Below are 19582 nucleotides of genomic sequence, written 5' to 3'. Positions count from 1 at the left end.
TTCACAAAGTGAGGTGAGCACAGGCTGATTCCAAATATCTAGTTCATTATATTGTTTGACACAGTTTCTGATCAGGCATGGCGAGACATAGGGACAGAAGACCGTTTTCTAAGAAATCTTAGGGAACTGTTTAAAACAAAATTATAGATATTATTATTATAGTTAAGGTGACAAACAAAGATTTATTGATTGTAAGTGTATTCTAAGATCGAGAGCCTTCGTAACTTCAATGCAATGTATAGTATATAATGAAATAGTGTATCTAATTGATAGGATTTCGCATTTTCGACTTGCTTCAAATATCTGAATACAAAAGATGCATATTTTTGAGATAATTTCAAGGGAATTTTTTTATATTTTGATTCAGTGATATTTGAATATGATGTATGAATCTGGTACTTTTAGTCAATACACTATAAAATCTCTCTTGATTAGTGGCAACGTTTGTTATCGGTTAAAGTTATATGAAAGATAGTAATGCTACCTATGTAGTTCATATCTAAACAGTTAATACTATCTCTAAGAGAGCAAAGTTCTGCTATTTCCTCTTTCCCATGGTAAATTCGATAAGCATATCTCATTTAGTATTGCAAATGCAGAACCGTATCGAACCGTATCTTCTAGACATTTACTAATTGTGTTATCAACAATTATTAAATGAAGCGAAATCGCGCTCATGGCAAAAAACTAACGTGTTTGATCATCAAATGAGCTCATCATTAACCGGCGTCTTTTGCGGGCCTTCCAAGATTCAAAATCTGTTAGTCTTTGACCCAGTAATGATTATTATGTAAACTCGAAAATCTGAGCTAAGCCAGAAGAGGTTCATTTAGATGAAAGCTAATTTTTTGCTCGATTGTTTTAATATTGTACAATCAATTGCTTTCCCGCATCAGCAGTAAGTTGATAACTTGTTTTCTCCGCAGACGGTTATTTTTTCGCATCGTACCTTGGTCATAGTCTAATAATATATGGAATTACATATTTCAAGTTCCAAAAGAAGTTGCAGTCGAGTTACAAGTGCTTAGTGTAGTTTAGACATTGAACGAGTTACAACTAATGCCGTTGGGAGAAGGCGGTTAATACTACAATGGGTGTTCAAAAGCGGTTATCAGTTCTAGTGGCTGTGCTCTATCATATAATGAAAGTGATTCTGGACATACATGTCGCGATAGTTGGACAGATAAAGGAATTAATTGTTGGCAGAAAGATTTTGGATTTGACCGGAAAAGTTGCTTTGGTTAGTACATTTTCCCAATTGTTCGCAAATTAACATTTCCTCCGCAAATTTATGAAATAAGTGTTGATCTGAAATGCGTACATCTCGCATAATTGTGAACATGCCTTCCCTAACGAAAATATCTCTTATTGAACATCTTTCACTATACATTGCTGCTATCAAATTTTATTCCAACATGTGTGAAATACATTGTTCGTTAAAGTATTTAACTGTCATAAAAACACTGTTGCACTACCACTTTATGCATTTTCGTCGTTGTCTGTTTGACGTCGTGTATTGTTATTTCGTGGTTAGTGCCGGCATTTAGTACGCTATGATTAGTTAGCGAGCTTTAATAATCACATTGTTTTCCAACACTATCTAGTTGAAGAATTTCCAGAAAATTACCATTATGTAACCACACTTAATCCACACCACAAAGTACAACCTTTTCTGAATTTCTGAAGGGCTTACAGAACATAGTATAGTGCTGTGGGAAATCAAAATGAAGAATCTGATTATTAACACTTTCGAACTTTTGAGACGGCATAACTTACGTTAAAACTTCCGGTCGAGGATTGAAAACTTGGCTGCAATCGGTTCATTAAAGATTACTAAAAAGCTCCTAGTAATGCGTTTACCAGCCATCTATGGCCAAAATATGCCTCTAACAAGCCATTTCCATATTTTGCCAATGTACCTTTGAACCAGTTCTAGAGATTCAGTTTTATCATATTCTTATGTACATATATACCTATTATGTATTCACCTGGGAACTTAACTGAATTTATTCCAATTTACCTGCCAAGAGGACGGATGTATGGATGTATGGATACACATAAATAGCAGGCAATTCATATATTATTTCAAATCAGAAATCCCATAATTTGCCTAAAAACTTCAAGTCAGAATACGTCGGGAAACTAGAAGTTCGGCGCTTCAGATATGATAGGTTTTGCTGACCTTTCATGTAGTCATATTCAGGTACACGGTGGTTTGGAGGTATCAGCATAGAGGGTATTTCGGAGCCTAGAGGTCATATAGAGGCCTTTATCACGATTTTTCTGGTGGGTAGTTTCAGGAGAATGGCCCCTTAATTTAAGTAACCCTTTCTTTGGATACCCCACATGACTATATTCAATGAAAAATACTTTTACATAACTCTTTTACATGTATGGCGACCTCCCTTAAGTTACACACAGAAAAATGTAACTCACTACATGTGTGGGCGTTTGCAGTTCCTACCTTCCTACCAAATTTGATGTCAATCGGTATAACCATTTCTGAGAAAAGCGTGTGTGGCAGATAGACAGACAGACAGTAAACCGACTCTAATCAGGTTTTGTTGAAAGGTTTTCAAAAACGTAGCGCCAGGTCCTTGAATATGGAAACTTTGCTACCATATTCTTTGTTGGATTGCGAACCAAAGATTGCGTACGTCTGGGAGGTGTAATGGCTAATATCATTTTCCTAGCGGTGGTGTTGAGGTCTTCCTTCGCTCATTTGTCTCAAGATGGTTAAATTTGCTCTCAAAACTCGACCGGCTGCGTTGACTATACGAACTTAAGATTTTAGTAAAGTTTTCACTAAGTCCATAGATGGCTCTGTTTTGTTTGGAAATTCGTGTTGTTACCGGATTCTTCTTGAGACGACTTTCAATTAAACTCACTAAAAAATTAAATCTGTCTTTATTCATTCTACATTTCTCCCCTACAGGATCACAATCTCGCGTTTTTAGAAATGTCACTATATATAACAAATAGTGTTCCGCTTGAAATTTAATTTACGGACGGTACAGTTTTGTGTAAAACAAACTTTATTGTCTGTTTGTCTGTCTACCTGTCACACGCATTTTTTTCGGAAACGGTTTTAGTGACTGACACCAAATTTGTGGGAACGGTGGGAACTGTGAACGCTCACGCATACAGGAAGTTATGTCACACTGCATCGAATTTAAGGGGGGTTCCCCCACATTCAAAAGAGGGATGTACATTTTTTGTTCACCAAATATATTCATGTGAGCGAATCATCATGATCAACAGCGCAACAGCCGGTATCCGGTTAGGTCTGCCTTACTAAGGAACTCCAGACATCCCGGTTTAGCGCCGAGGTCCACCAATTCGATATCTCTAAAACCTTTCTGGCGTCCTGACCCACGCCATCGTTCCATCTCAGGCAGGATCTGCCTCGTCTGCTTTTTCTACCATAGATTTTCCCCTATAGACTTTCCGGGCTAGATGATCCTCATCCATACGAATGAAGTGACTCGCCCACCGTAACCTAATGAGCCGGATTTTATCCACAACCTGACGGTCATGGTATCGCCCATCGATTTCGTTCTTATGTAGGTTACGCAATCGTTCATCCTCCAGTAAGGGACCAAAAATTCTTCGGAGGATTCTTATCTCGAACGCGGCTATGAGTTCGTAATTTTTCTTGCTAAAGACGCAAGTCTCCGAGGAATACATGAGGATTGGCAAGATCATTGTCTTATACAGTGAGAGGTTTGACCCTGTGGTGAGATGTTTCGAGCGGAACAGTTTTTGTAAGCTGAAATAGGCTCTGTTGGCTGTCAACAACCGTGCGCGGGTTGGATCGTCGTAGCTGTTATCGGTTGTGATTTTCGATCCTAGATAGGAGAAAATATCAACGGCCTCAAAGTTGTATTCTCCTATCTTTATTCTTCCCGTTTGAGCAGTGCGGTTTGGTGTTGCCGGTTGGTTGGATTTTGGTGCTAACATTGCCACCATATATTTTGTCTTGCCTTCATTGATGTGCAGCCCAAGATTTTGCGCTGATTAACGCCTGCTCGATCTGGATGAAGGCAGTTTGTACGTCTCGAGTGGTTTTTCCCATGATGTCGATATCGTCAGCGTAGGCCAGTAGTTGGGTGGACTTAAAGAGAATCGTGTCCCTCGCATTCACCTCAACATCACGGATCACTTTCTCTAAGGCCAGATTAAAGAGGACGCATAATAGAGCATCCCCTTTTTGTAGATCGTTGTTGATGACGAATGGTCTTGAAATTTATCCTGCTGCTTTTATTTGGCCTCACACATTGGTTAGGGTCAGCCTAGTCAGCCTTATTAATTTCATCGGAATGCCGAATTCTCTCATAGCCGTGTACAGTTTTACCTTCATCATAGGCGGCTTTAAAGTCGATGAAAAGATGGTGTAACTAATATCCATATTCCAACAGTTTTTCCAACTCGCCGATGTTTTGGTTGTTCAGTAGTTCATCAATGTACTCAACCCATCGCTCCAATATGCTCATTTTGTCGGAAATCAAATTTCCATCTTTGTCTCGGCAGGATGAGCACCGATGTGTGTAAGGCTTCATGCTGCTGATTTGTTGGTAAAACTTCCACGTCAGGTGCGGTAGCTCCCCGTACTTTACGAGTTCACGGACCTGTTGGTTCTCCCAGGCTTCCTTTTCCGTCAGTGGAGTCGCATCTTCGCTCGCGGGAGTTCATGATAAGCCTTTGCGCGTGTCCGCGTCCTTTGGGAATGCAACATTACTCAGTATGCAGCATTCTTCCGTTCCGTAGCTAGCTTACATTCATCATTTCCAACTCTTCTTGCGGCTGGGGCCAAGTATGTTTGTGACCGTATTTCTGATAACGTTCTTCAGGTGATTATGAAGATCATTTGTTGATACTTCATCTCCGGGATTTCTGTTGATTGCGGTTATTGCGGCATCCATTTCCCTCTGATAGGTGTTACGGAGAGCCGTGTTGTGGATGGCTTCAGTATTCACTCTCCCTGATTGTCAGAGGGATTTGTAGGTGGTGTTGTAATTAGAGCCCGGAGCACTGTGCCGACGGGGCTCCGTCCCTACTTGACTGTTGAAATCTCCAAGTATGATTTTGATATAATACTAGGGGCAGACTTTGGAGGTCCGCTCAACGGCCTCGTAGAAGGTATCCTTCACACTAGTATATTGCTCTTTATTTCTATGTTTTGAAGAAGAGTTTTTTTAATAATGGGGAATTGCAAATACCTAATGTATAATCTTTCTTAGGCGTCAATTTGTTTGGTTTTGTCTAGCTGTTTTAGTGCTTGCATATCATTGATGCTTTGGTGGCTGCATTGCACTGCAACAGCCATCATTGACTTTGTGGTGTTCTGAAAATTCTTTATACCTTTAAGGCAGACTTTGCGACATTCTTCAATTTTGGAATTCTACCATTTCATTCCTTGATTATAGCTCGTTGTGGCATGGAAGCATTACATTCTTTCTGTTTCTTTTCAATAATCTGCTTCACGTTTTCTTCTGCCTTTTCCAACGGTATCGTTCTCCAATAGTATTTCTTGGAACTTTTCCTTATCGAGTTTCTTGAATTTATAACCCGCTACTACAGTTTTGGGTTGTCTGTCTGTCTTTCTGTTACATCCAATTTGCTCAGAAACAGTTGAGCCTCTTGTCAGGCAATTTGGTGGCACCATGCGGATGATCAAATTTTAAGTTTAGGGTGAAACCCCCCATACATGTGAAATATATATATGGTTGCCATTTACCTCTTGGTGCGGTATAAGTCGTTAACCACACCTACGGGCCATCGTTCGTCGTTACCAGAAATGCGCTTTATCTATCCCACGATTTTTTAAGATGACTGCACTCCTTCTGTACTGTTTTGCATCAAGTACCCTTGGAGTGTGGATTCTACTGCATGGCAAAGCCAGCAATGCAATTATCGCCCCTCCTTAATTTGTGCCATATCCATTACCACCTCTGCTTTTCTTTCACAACGTACGAGTGCCAGGCCTATGCGCCGGTCAATGTTTTATGTTTTCGTTTGTAATAATATCAGGCCAGCGTACCCCGATGATACGAACCAGAAAAGTGTTGACGAAGGCTTGGAGCTCTTGAGTAACAATGGGGGTCACCTTCCAAGAGTTACTCCCACAGAACAGTGTCAACTTTATCTTGGTGTTGATTTTAAACAAAGTTTCCAAAAGGAGATCCAGCGCTGTTAATGCGTTGGGCAACATTCAGTGCCGTACCCCTGTAGGCAGAAGCCAAGCTTCTTAAATATAGAAATTGATCGACGTCTTCAATGCTCTCGCCATTAATGCAAAGAGGGAGAGTGCGATGACCTGTTAGACTGAGAACCTTGGTTTGTTGGTATTCATTTTCAGTCCAACTCTACTTACCTCTCTTTTCAAAACCATAGTCATTTGAGCAAGGCTCATGACTCGGTAAGAGAGCAAACAGATGTCATCAGCGTAGTGGAGGTGTTTGCATATTGCATATTGCATTGAACTTCGCCAAGTCCTACGGACAAGGTAGCATGCAGAACGTCATCGATAACAAGAAGAAATAATATTAGTGACAGGATGCAACTTTGGTGGATTTCCGTACGAGTGGATGTAGTAGATCTGTAGTACTCGTAATTGCAAAAGCAGCGATAAAAACCCTGCGCGGAGACTGCCAAGCCCAGCAGTTTCACTCTGTTTGAACGCATTGTTGGCAGAAATGGTTTGTCTTCTGCTTAGAGGAACAATCCATATCCACATGTAACGGTGACTAGACATTTCACTCACAAGAGGCCGAACCTCACCGAAAGTGATACGGTTAAGAACCCTGGTTAAGTGTTCTTTCCACGTCCTCTGAGGAATTGATTGTTAACACCCTTCACAGAGCCATCGAAAGATTTGCGACCAGATGCAAGCTCTTTCGTGATGCGAATGATGAATTAGTGAAATCATTGTGTTCTAAAGTACCTTTGCTTTTCTGACCAGCGTAATAGCGAATTAACTTTTGTTCACGGTGCTCACTGCGCTGAACTCCTCAGAATTTTGCTCGGTATCGTAGTTTGAGCACGTCATGCTTGCCATCAACCACAGCGTATTCAACCCTCTCTGCTGATCGATTCACTTCCACAATTCAGCAGTCGGTCAGATCTTATAGAGACCTGAGTGGTACCCCAAACAAGAGTATTTTTATGGAATCCAAATCCTTATCGATATTCTCAGGCGGGTTACTCAGTATACCTGCCGTCTGATTAGCAAGGTAGCTCTCCCACTGTCGAGCGACAGTTGGATCATAAAAGCGGTCGATGTTGAACTTTGGTGATCGCAACTCGCCAACCCTGCGAGAAGTGGCGGACTCGACGCGCAAGCGAACGTAAGCGAACATAAGATGCGGATCCTTTTGGAGCCCGACGTCAGCGCTTCTCTTGTTACGCACATCTTGGAGTCAACTCCTAAATACACTGCTGATCACCAACTGGTCAACCTGATTTCCCGTATGGTTTCGGTAATTTGAAACCCAACTCCCTACCAATGACGGGGCGGTGGGCAAGAATTCACGAACCTCGTGCCATCACATGTCCGGTCAAGGTGTTGTCAGAGCCCACTTTGACATTCAGATCATCTTTCACGATAATGATGCCATCTTTACGAAACCTCCCTTGAACTGCGTGCAATTGTTCATAGAAAGCATCCTTCTCCACTATATCGGTAGCATCCGTTGGTGAATAGCATTGTATAATTATCATGATCCCTAATTTGGACTGAAATCTTGCAATCTGTTGGAAATCGGCTCTCAGATGAAAAGAGCACGCTTTGTGTAAAGTGTAATAAGTCTCGCTCTTAGAACCTATCGAATCGAAAAATTTGAAAATTTGAAATCACAAAGATGGATCTATATAAAATCTCGGTTTGATAATACATCTCATTCCATAATCTGCTGTTGAACTCTATAATTATTAACGAAGTTATAATAGGAGAGAATTTACAATTTAACATAAATTTAGTGTCCGGAAGACATCATATATGGGGTACGTTTCATATGTGTAGCGATATAGGTACATCAATGCTACAATAAAGTAAACAGGCTGAGATGCGAAAAGCAGTTTAGGATATGCGGGATTCTAAGTCCACATCCACTTCAGGGCAGAGGTGAGGCAGCGTCTGATGAGTTGCCTCTGCCCTGGACGAAACCGTCAGTCATTTTTTGATTTTTTTATTTTTAAGGTTTTGTTTAAAATAAAGTCTTATTAAAGTTGGTTTACTGTCTGTTTGTCTGCCTGTCACTCGAACTAATCTCAGAAATGGCAATATCGATTAACATGAAATTTGATGGGAACGTGCAACTTCGAACCCTTATGCATGCAGGAATACCGTTGCACGTTGAGATGAAGATGGGGTCTTCGTACATGCCAAAGGAGCGTGTACATTTTTTCCCCGAATTTGGTCATGTTGGGTATCAGATGGAAGATTTCGATTAGCACTTTCCAAAGCTCCTTCAGTTCTGACATTTGATGCAACGGGGAGAGTGCGGTGTGATACATATGGTATCTAGGCCTCAAAATAGCTCCCTATGGACATCTGTCCATATAAAGTTAGTAATAGTATATTGCTATGTTTTTGGGAAATTAAGTGGAAAGCCACCCCCTTCCCCCCTTAAGTTTATTCTAGTCATATAGATTATAATATAAAGCATGATATCACAGTGTTTGGTGAAAATTCAACCATTACTAGCAAAGTTATAGCAGCTCATAACAGTATCTTCTGTGTAAATTGACTGCAGTCTAAAACACTGATCAATATCACTTTTACGTGAGTAGCCTGACTTACTTGGTGCATTTACATTAGTAGCTATGTAAAAACATTTATTGGAAACCTTAAACTAACAAAACCAACTATAGCATTATTAAGGGGTCTGAGGACATGCATTCCATCCCTATCACTTTTAGTACCCAAAGTGGAACCGAAAAATTACAAATATGTCTAATTTGTACTGTAATTAAAGCTTGTAATTTATTCTTAACTTTTCTTCCAGATAATTAACTATAATGACTCAAACTTAGGACGAGCACTTCGCGATGAATTATTGAAAAGAAATTGTAAAGTCTGCGTTACGACAAACTCATCATTCAGAAAATCAACTGAAACTACTTTGAATAGCACAAAACCTTACACAGAATATCAGGTAATTTCAAACAATTGGACAATAATGTTAATACATAATTTCGTGTAATTACAACGTCTACAATTTTAAATTAGTTGAATACGGCAAATTACTTCCAAGTTCAGAGTCTAAAATCGTCCATTGAAGATGCCTTTGGAACTGTCGACATTTTGGTTGTTTTATCCCCGGAGATTCCCGACATGAATATAATTGAGGCTTGCGAAGGTAATTACGCACTGATTGTGAGGGATACACTTAAGTCTCATTTTTGGGTATGTTCAATGAATTAAATTCGCCTTTTGATATCAAGCAATTTTTAAATTCAGTCAGCAAAGTGTTTCTTGGATGGAATGGTTTCTAAAAAGGACGGACATATTGTTACTGTGGTTCCATTTGGAGGTATGTATGTATATGATATGTGTAGGTAATTAAATTTAATTCATATAAAGTAAATATCTTCGCGAGTTTTTATTTTTTAATCACTAAACTTATTAGAAATGGTTTACTTCACGAACTGTCTGATTTTTTTTTACATGCAATTTATTTTCAAACGGACCCATTAGCACCAAATTTTGTGGCCAATCTAGTCCTTCAATCCCTTTCCAGTGTTTTTTCAACCTAAGTTAATTTTGGATTTTTCCACATTTTAGAAATTCAATTTACTTTTTTCAAAGGTTTTGTTTTACACAAAAACTTAATTTAATAACCACCTTCGTTTTTTCTTTCTGTTTTTTCTCCTGAAAGTTGCAATTAGCTTAAAACGCTGGTTTCCTTGTGATACCAGCATGTGGGATTTTTGGTCACTAACACAACCCCAACTGCTGCTCCTTGCCCTTCATTCTCCATAGAAGTACTATAAAAGTATTACCGCGCTGGGCCGACTAAGCTCTAATTACCTGCATTACGAGCCGATGGTTCACCGCAAGGTTTACCAGATTTATTCAGCAGCATTAGCTTCTGGCATTTCCGTGACGGCACCAGGCATCCATTAATATATTTCCCGCCTCATTTCGACAGTAAACTTTAATCCTTGAGTATACTATTGATGTCCGGTGCTTTGATGTTTCCCATTCTGTTGCAAATCTGCCGCAGTCCTTCTCTTGTTACTGCAGGTATCATTACCTCGTCCAAACGTGGTTGGAGGCAGTTCTCGGGCTCGTTTTCCTGTGGAAATAACCTCTGGACAATGTTCAGGAGGAGATCGGAGATGCCACGTCACGTGGCTTTTGAATCTCGCCTTTCATTCGCCTCTACACATACGAGTACATAGTTGTCTGAAGCTATGCTTGGCAGTGCCGTTAGTGTGACGTTGCTTGCGAACTTCTTTCGAATTCTTCTGGCCAGTCTTACTCATATCTAGTTCTCAATACCGCTCGCTAGCACCACTATTTCATCAACAATTACGTCCTCTACGGGGGAAGATGCATCGTCTTTGCATTGATGTGATCACATGCATACGAGTGTTTCACTGGGATAGGGTTCTGGTTCAACATGGGATAGGGTTCTGGTCCAACCATTGTTTTTGCAGGTTAGCAAGACGTTTTCTTAACTTTTGGCGTTCAGACTCTTCTCTATTTAGATTGTTTCCTAGATCGAAAATCATTCTCTGGTGACTGCTTTGGGTATGGTATTCATTCTCCAGGGCATATCGCGATGTAGCGAAGAACTAGCGGAAGTGAGGTCTAACTAATTTCACTTTCGTTAGCCAATATAATGTCAAGCTGTGTCGAATCTTTCAGAAGGTAACATCATCTTGCATTCTTCGTGAATTTCTCAATTATATGGCTGTGCTTTGTGTGTTACCGTACACCTTCTGGAACGACAACCCCTCATATACATAGGTCCTGCAGTTTAAACTGCTCCATTAAGGTAGTACATATTTCTGTCTTAGGTGTAACCATCTTTAGCTCCTTGCACTGAATGGAGAACATCACAAGGGCAGAGCTATTCAAAAACCAAGCCAGGATTAACTGTACAGATCCCCTAGCACTGGAGTGTAGCTCAATTGAAATATCCTCTGGATCCTTGAGCCTTTGGATGCTTCAGTGACTCTTCTATTCATTACAAAAAAATTATATTCCTAAGTTATAGGTCTAGTTGTGGCTTACGCTGAAACGGAAATTTTGATTATTGACGAAGAAAACTGAAAAACAAAAAAACTAAATTCTTGCAATATCCATATTGCGGAAACAGCAAAATTAACGGCTAGACCGTACGCGAATCCGTGAAAAAAGGACCTAGAAGCAGATGATCCACGGCCAATCTCATATTCATCGAAATAATCTATTTGGTTTCCGATTGCATCAAGTTACCGTCTTTTTCCCCCTTTCCTTTTAGGATGGATAAAGAGCCATTCACTTATATTCAGGTTTGCCAAGCGACACTCTCTAGTAGGCTATTCCACCGATCACAAGTACCACTCTTCGAATGGATCGCACCGGACCAGCCCGTTAGGTCCACTGACGATTTGCAAGGTTCATGGACCAATTCGCGCTGTTCTGAACGCATTTCGCCCCCCGTTCGGCTTAGACAGAGTTACATCCATACTTCCACCGAACTCGACTCGACTTGCTTGATCGCACTTGCCTAGTTTATCAGAACCTGGTTAATCAATCATTTTTTTGACAGGGTGATAAATTTCCTCACTTCCTCACGTTTTAATGTTCAAGGTGTATCCTTGACCAATGACAAAATCTTATAATTGAGTAGGTTTTCTTGCATGGCTACAGCTCTTCCTTGGTTGCGGCTGGTATTACTACAGTTTGTGACACCCTTCGGTCTCTCTACTCACCTCCATTTGTATCTTGGATGCGGTTTCATCTCTCTCTATCGGTTTTAACCTTTGTCTATTTGGCAGTCTATCCACCGATGTGTCAATCATGCGCACTTTTCTCGGAAACGGCTGCACCTATTGGGCTGAAATTTGGTAGACAAATGTAACCCATGAAATCTCATACACACAGAGACCTATTTTTGTATGGAGTTTAAGCAGGGATATACATTTGTTTCCCTCCGAATATAGTGGTGTGGGCTGTCAAACAGAAGGTCTCGATTAGTTTTTATGAAAAGGTCGCACTGAGGAGCTTAATTAGCGCTGCGGTGTATCGTATTGATGCTTCCGACTCTTACTACCGTTACTGCTGTGGAAAGGGTAGACGAACAGAATCTAGGCTGTTTAGGTCTTAAGAGTAACCTCGTAGTGTTACGAAGGTTAGCAGCTCCTCCGCCCTAACATCAGAAATCTATTTAAAGTTCCAAAGATTTGTTTACCTACTTTTCGCACCCTGGTTCTAGCTTCTCTCCACAGTTTCAAAAGTGCGAATTCTAGGGTCTGTCGAGTCTGGCGGCGTTTCCATGGCAGGCCAGCTCCCAGTATAAATCGTCTTAATCTTGTAAACACTTACCGGCATCTTGCCGAAAAGTTCTCGTGATTAGGTATTCTTATGGAGGGGGTCACATCCTCCTTGACTTTGCAGCAGGAAATGGCCTTCGTTATCTAGAGTCAGTATTTGTTAAGTGGTGAGGATAGATTCCACCTTTGACAACCGCCAGTGTAGGGCTTCTCTGTTGAGCAACCGGACTCGGGGACTCTGACAGCATTGCCTTGATACAGCGAAGTCCAGGAGGAGGTACTAGTATATTGAGGACATCAGTGGGCAAGACTGCAGAGTGAGTGTTCGGTTTCTATTAAGCTTGGTTCTATTGTATTTCTCGTTTAGTGCTGGCCACCACACAATACAACCATACGTTAGCGTGGGACGAATCATGACTATTAACATCCAAAGGATCATACCCAGCCGAAGACCCGATCTCCTTACGAAGGCCCTCACGTGGAGGAGGTTATAGAGGTGTTTTAACCCACGATTCTATGTTTAGTCTCCAATTTAATTTAGGATGCAGGATCACATAAAGATACGTTTTATTCGAGCAAAATGCTAATTTTTGTTCATTTAGCGGAAGGAGGTGGAATTCGGGTACCCTTGCCTTGAGGGTAAATAGCATCAGCTCCGTTTTGGCTGGCTTTATGTCGCATCTTGCAGTCCATTGTCTCACTGTTACGCCCTGCATAATTTCACTCGTGACTGAGGGAAATATCCCTGGCTACCGGTCGGATCAGATGGAATTAACCGGGTTCTTTGCATGGATCTATCCACTATGCAAGACACCTCTCCAATCCTGGTTGAAAGCGGCTTCTATATCCATGAAGGTAGCTTAGGTGTAATATTGGTAGTGTAATGATCGCTCAACCGTGCTTTTGGTGTAGGTGTGCTGAGATTTGAAGAGATGCTACCTCTTCATGTTCGTCCTTCAGTGGATGTCCAGGACGCATCTTAGGTGTCTTCAACACGAACGAGGTGGGGCCAATTAATCAAAGTACTTCGCAGACTCATGGCCGCATCGGTCCGCTTTCGTCATGAAAACAACTCGTTCGTGTCTTCAGAAGTTTCGTGCATATCTGCACAAATCTCTGCAGGCCACGATGAAACCATTTCTTATCGCTTCTGAAGCATGGACTACAGCTCCAGAGACTCACCAATAGGTTCCGTCCACTTTCCGACTTTTTGAGAAGGGACGGGTTCCTATGTTTCTTGGCCAGAGTGTTACTGAGTTTCACGGGAGCGCTAATGCTTTCGATGTTCTGATAGTAACTCAGTCAGGACCGCTTTCTGTCAATCTAGGTAGCCAACTTATACCTCTTCAGACAGGCCTTGTATAGATGTCGGCATTTGTGCCTCTAGCAGATATTGAAGTCATGCCTTGTTAGCTTCCTTAGCTTGGACAAATCTACGGTGGCAATTTCTTTTTGCTGTATTTTGCAAGGCACGAGATTTAAATAGTAATTTCGAATGCGTTCTCTAGAGCCTCGGCTTTTGAATTGAGCTCCCCCTTTCATTATCGGTCGGTAGATTGATATCAAGGGCTTCCACAAAACTGTCACAGGGCTACAAATTGGAGGAGAGAGGCTTACATCTTTTATAGATTCGTTGACTGCTCAAAGCTTGTGTCTCGCATATGCATCCGAGCCTATCAACAGGTTGCCCTTCCCCGCTTGCTTCAGTTTGAACATGGTTGCCGCTTCTTTTCAGCTTCGGACATAGAAGGCTTGCAGGCCCCTTCTAGGAGGGTACATGCTCTAGGTTTGCTCTGACTGAACCACGAAGTGTGCATTTTCTAGTGAATTGCACTTTGTAGTGCGTAATTACAAGCGCTCCTGAACAGCGGAGCACGAAAGCTTGGCTGTTCACCGGTGATTCCTTTTCGCTGACCACCATTTAGTCGTCCATACGAATACTGGGTTTTGGAGGTACAGGTATTGGACGAGCTTGTTCTTACCCATGTATTGTGGTTCTTTCCTCTCACTGATTACAATGAATTTTTGAACTTTACTTCCACACGTCCTACTATACTTTACTATTACTGCACTGTTCATGTTTTCACTAACTAATACGCGTATATTAACAAATATAAATTACATTTTATTCGCTTTTTGATTTAATACAAAATTATTCCAACCTTTAGGACGGTCTGATATTGCAAATGTACTTCGACGAGCCACTACTGGTTTTCTAGAGGCATGGCATGGTGAGCTCATTATTTCTAGAAAATCTTTCATTTCAATGACTTACGTGAATGATTATCGGTTCAGAGAGTAAGTATTTTTGAAATTTGATAATTATATCGGCAATCCTAACCAGTCCACGTCCTTTTTTATTTCCAGAAATTCATTAGAGGAGGAACGTGTAGCAGCAAGAAAGATCATCAGGGGGTTGATTACCAAAGCAAGAACTGTGAATATAAAAAGGTAAAACGTTTGCGCAATTTGCTCAGGATTTGGTCCATAAAATGAATTTAATTTCAGCAAGGTACCTGGCCAAGACCCGGACTCTACACTAAAGGACCTGAAAATTGTATTCATGAGAATACTCTTAGCCATACTCATCACAGTAAAAACAAAATTGACAGACTGGTTCGGCAAAGAAAGTAAAAAAAATATATCGCACCAAGTTGCGCTGGTAACTATTTTATTAATGAATTTTATATAATCTTGAATCTTGAAATTTCTTCTGTTCCCAAATTTTACTTTCGCATGGGAGTATCCTCAATTCATTTAATAATAATTTTCATTTACTATAACTTTATAAATAACATCATCACTTGTACCTATCTTATCAGGACTATGACGTGCATTATGATTTGCATTGAATGCAGACTCTGTCTATGGCAACTGGGATTTTTTTTACATCCTTGCTTGGTTCTGACAACCACAGACAGCTCATCTACAACGTTTAAAAGCGTAGTCCTTTCTTGCACTAGGAGCATCTAAAACACATTATACAGCAGTACCCCGTGGTGATGATGGACTCTCATATGTTTAGGTTTTAGATGTAGAACATGCGGCAAATCAAGTAGAATTGAACGGGAGTTTTGCCAGATTGACGACTATGTTTAGTGGGCGCTCAGAAACCCATACTGGCATTCCGACAGGCCATCGTCGACGTATAGAGGTTTCCTGTAATCTTTCTGATTTTATCTCTCAAACAGGTCAAATAATATGACTGTGACTCTCCAGGCGTGGCCTATTGAATTTGGGAAGCAATACCTACTTTTACTTTTTGTGCTGAAGAGGGAATATTGTTTGTTTCAGAAATACTTCGAAAATGTTGACAATAGGTCGGACCTAGTCTTCACTGCCAGCTTCAAAATTTTGTTGGGAATATCATTCAATCCTGGGATCCTCCTAAGTGGTTGAACTATTCCAGGACAACATAGTTTCGCTACCTCCTACGTTCGGATTTAGATTATGGCACAGTGAACTTGAAGAACATTTTCAGCAAAAACTTAGGTCTTTTCAAGGGACGAGATACCCAGAGGAAGAATGGTGGTCGAAATGGACACTTTCCCGAGTAGTGTGATAGGTGTGCCAAGGTTGAAAATTTTTGACTTTAAAGTTTAGAATGATGTACAACATAGACAGCCACGATTTAACGAAGGTCAAACAGCATCGATTTCGGCCTATTTTTTTTGTCTTTTGAGCATTCGCGCTATGGGAAAGTTGCTCGTTCGCTAGCGGTTCTAGGAGAATCCGGTAATTTTTTTATCTGTTCGAGTTTTAAATTGATTTAATGTTATGCTGAAAGTCAGTCTCAGTTAAGGTCCTGTTAAAATCAATGAGCCAAATGTCGATTATCCAGCTTTCTAGTCTGGCTCTTGTATGCGTTGTTAACATCAGCCGTCATCGTCAAATATTCAGGAGTGATGCAATGAAAGAAAGCAAAACGTCACATTAAAGGTCATTGGTGCGTTTGAAAACACACGCGGTACACTGGGTACATCAAGCCTAGTGACACTGAAGCTGAACTATTATTGGCAACCAGTAGAAAGGTTAGCAAAAGTAAAGTCGAGAAAATCTGTTAGATTTGGGTTGAGAGACAGGGGTAACCCCTAGCAAAAAGCACTCAGGCTGAATTTAATATTTGGCTTGCTATAGATTCCCTGAAAACGCTTCTTCGACGAATTGTCCGTGGATTCTTTGTTGAGAGATATCTTTGTCTAAGGCCTGAGGTAGTCGAACAATTGAGTTTGAAGTGCTGGGTCATTCCTATCTCAATATTCACATTAGCTGCTTATAACAAAGATGTTCATCCTGTTAAAAGCCGTACTAGGGTTCTCATATATCGCTTCCTACGGAATAACAAAAATGTCGTTCTAAAACCTCGGAATCTTTCACAAAGATTTCCCTCTACTGGTAAGAATCATAAATTTTCCCTTCCACTTTTTCGTGAACCCTTTCAGTTCCACCCTTTAAAGTAGACTTAGTAGTGGCAACTCTACATCAACCAGGTTGAAGTGTTGTTATTATTTAGTTATTTAATGCTAAAAGCATAACTTTATTGTAGGACTTGGTTCAAATAGTGCGATTTGGCCATCTTAGTCGCAGACATAAGTGAGAAAGTGATGTATACCTCCGCTCACGTCGTCATTTCTCTGACGGAATCGGGCCAGTTCCATAATCAGGGTTTCCGCAAATTCTCCTGATCTCGATCGGCCTTCCATGGCTGACTCCTCGGTGATGATTATTATGTTTATAATCCTATTCATCAGGGGCATGGATACATCCAAATTGACTTTATTATGGGAATGTGGGTTTAGTGAACTTATTGTGGTCCCCAGGCTTTATCTATTGGGTTCCTATAGTACCAGAGCGATTTGCAGGCCTTCTGATGCTATCGTTGGATATGATGTTTACGCAGTGTTTTTAAAAACTTCGCTCTTTGCATTGGGATATGCTGTTACGAAACTACCGTCGCTGGGAAAGCTAACCTGCCTCTGGATAACGAGTGTCATGCAGAACAATCACTCTGGAGACGTTGTTGAAACTCCCACCTTTGGACTTTGTAGGCATGTAGTGACATAGAGGTATAGCAAAATCACCACCGAAAGCAGAACCCCTATTCTGGAGACGAACCCTTTACATGTTTCCTCAACATCTGGTTCCTTGGAAAACGAAGACTCCAGTAGGGTTGCAGATACTTCTACAAAAGGGTGGATGTGTGTATTTTTTAGTTTAGAAAATCATTAAAAATGTGGTCACTCCCATGATTGACATTAAATTTTCATAAGTTAGAGGATTAACTTCTTAAGAGGTAGTATACTATATACAGTATTATTTCCATAATTTCAGGTTACTGGTGGTGGCATGGGTCTAGGCAGACAAATAGCTATCAGTTTAGCTAAGCAGGGCTGTAACGTCGCTATTGCTGATATCGATTTAGAAAATGCTCAAAAAACAGCCGACGATTTAGTAAAGTATCGAGTGAAGTCAAAAGCCTACAAGATAGATGTATCTAGTTTAACCCATATCGTGCGGCTAAAACTTGACATAAGGAAAGACTTTGGCGAAGTGGATATCATTGTCAACAATGCAGGTTTGATGCCTGTTGCAACTGTGTCCCAGGCCAAAATGAGGACTATTGAGAAGACCATTGATGTCAATTTGATTTCTCATCTACTGGTAAGGAACTTTGAAGGTTTATTTTCATTTCACAAAAGTTTCATTGAACTATTTGCATGCACAAGGATTCACAGCACATTTGTATAAACATAAATTATCTTAGCACTCTGTATTCACATGTATAATTCGATAGATGTTGAAAGAGTTCCTTCCTGACATGCTAAGCGCTAAGCGGGGACATATTGTGGCAATTAGCTCAATGGCAGGTATAAAGCTAAATTTTGGCTTGATTATTAGAAAAATTTTCAGATTTTCTAAATTTTCCCTCTCTTTTTTTAAGGTGTCCAACCATTACCAGTGGGTGTCGTTTACACAACCACTAAATTCGGCGTGGTAGGACTCATGGATTCGCTAGACTATGAACTGAAAAAATCTAAGAGAGACTTCGTGAAAGTAACAACTGTGCACCCATATTTCATAAAAACTAGAGCCGACCTAGTGAAAGTTTTGTCTGGAAACCCGTAAGGCATTTTATTTCTTCCTGGAAGTTAATATAGGCTCGAAAATTGAAATGTTTTTATTGATTGCAGATTATTTAACATATGGCCTTGGCTGGAAGCTGATTTCGTTAGCCGAAAAGTCGTTGAAGCGATTTTGAAAGAAGAACGTCGGGTGTTCATTCCTAATTCGAAAAACTTTCTGCTTTTGACAACGTAAGTAGATTTAAAATTGGGCGGTATTCAGTGATTCTGATGTTTTAAATTACCTGGTCAATTTCAGGTTGGTACCGCCTGCGGTAAAAGACTACATAGCAGAAAAGTTAAGCAAGCATATTCCTGTAATCAAGAGCGAGGGAAATATCCTCACATAACGAATCTATATACCAATTACGCCTATCTTCTCCGAAATTGTTTTTTGTTTTTATATCTTTGGTTTTTATTTATTACGGAATAAAGTTGGACATTACTTGTTTAATGGGAAGCTTGTTCAATAACACGTCTTATCCTCTTATCGTTCTCTCCACTTTTTAAGAGGAACGTAAACATAAAATAACATCCTTGCACGCTCCATCGCATTTATTGCATTAAAAGATGCCAAAAAATGGCTCATAGCAAGGAATTTCCATATTCACATTCGAATGGAAGGAGAAAAGTAAACGTTTATGGTCAACTTTTAGAATGCAGAAAAATTACGGCTTCCCATATAAAGCTGTTGGTGGTTGATTTTAATGCAGTTTTCCTTTCCTCATTTCGGAAGTTTTCGCGATATTTCCAGATTTCTATTGTATTTATTGACCATTTTATATAATCGATGATAGGGTGGGATATACTACATACACTTTGAAGGTTTGGACGTGGACTGAATTCAAAGGAGGGGGCTATATCAGTGAAGTGAATTTAGTCCTTGAAGAGATAAAGACTTTATGGATAGAATCTAAGCCTATTATTCTGTATTGTCAACGAATTATATAGCTAAAAGTCCGTTTGTGGTCATT

The 19582-nt window shown here is 40.3% G+C and overlaps 1 protein-coding gene across 1 annotated transcript; it reads left to right on the top strand.

Annotated features, from left to right (window-relative positions):
* Positions 1-906: 906 nt before the first annotated feature.
* LOC119650181 lies at positions 907-19062 on the top strand. The gene is made up of 12 exons (XM_038052734.1): positions 907-1240; positions 9006-9155; positions 9230-9406; positions 9461-9533; positions 14655-14784; positions 14854-14937; positions 14995-15148; positions 17818-18147; positions 18281-18353; positions 18428-18608; positions 18678-18800; positions 18868-19062. The coding sequence occupies exons 1-12, from the start codon at positions 1091-1093 to the stop codon at positions 18956-18958; spliced, it is 1716 nt and encodes a 571-aa protein (XP_037908662.1). The 5' UTR covers positions 907-1090; the 3' UTR covers positions 18959-19062.
* The last annotated feature ends 520 nt before the right edge of the window (positions 19063-19582 follow it).

Source organism: Hermetia illucens, chromosome 2 (genome assembly GCF_905115235.1).
Source record: "Hermetia illucens chromosome 2, iHerIll2.2.curated.20191125, whole genome shotgun sequence".
Taxonomy (NCBI): Eukaryota; Metazoa; Arthropoda; class Insecta; order Diptera; family Stratiomyidae; genus Hermetia; species Hermetia illucens.
Note: the sequence above shows the minus strand (reverse complement) of the source record. Positions and strands in the feature narration are given on the sequence as shown.

Excerpts from the sequence above, each read along its gene's own strand:
- LOC119650181 (XM_038052734.1), top strand. The coding sequence starts at position 1,091 with ATGGGTGTTCAAAAGCGGTTATCAGTTCTAGTGGCTGTGCTCTATCAT. Across the intron at positions 1,241-9,005 it reads TGACCGGAAAAGTTGCTTTG|ATAATTAACTATAATGACTC; the intron begins GTTAGTACATTT and ends CTTTTCTTCCAG. Across the intron at positions 9,156-9,229 it reads AACCTTACACAGAATATCAG|TTGAATACGGCAAATTACTT; the intron begins GTAATTTCAAAC and ends ATTTTAAATTAG.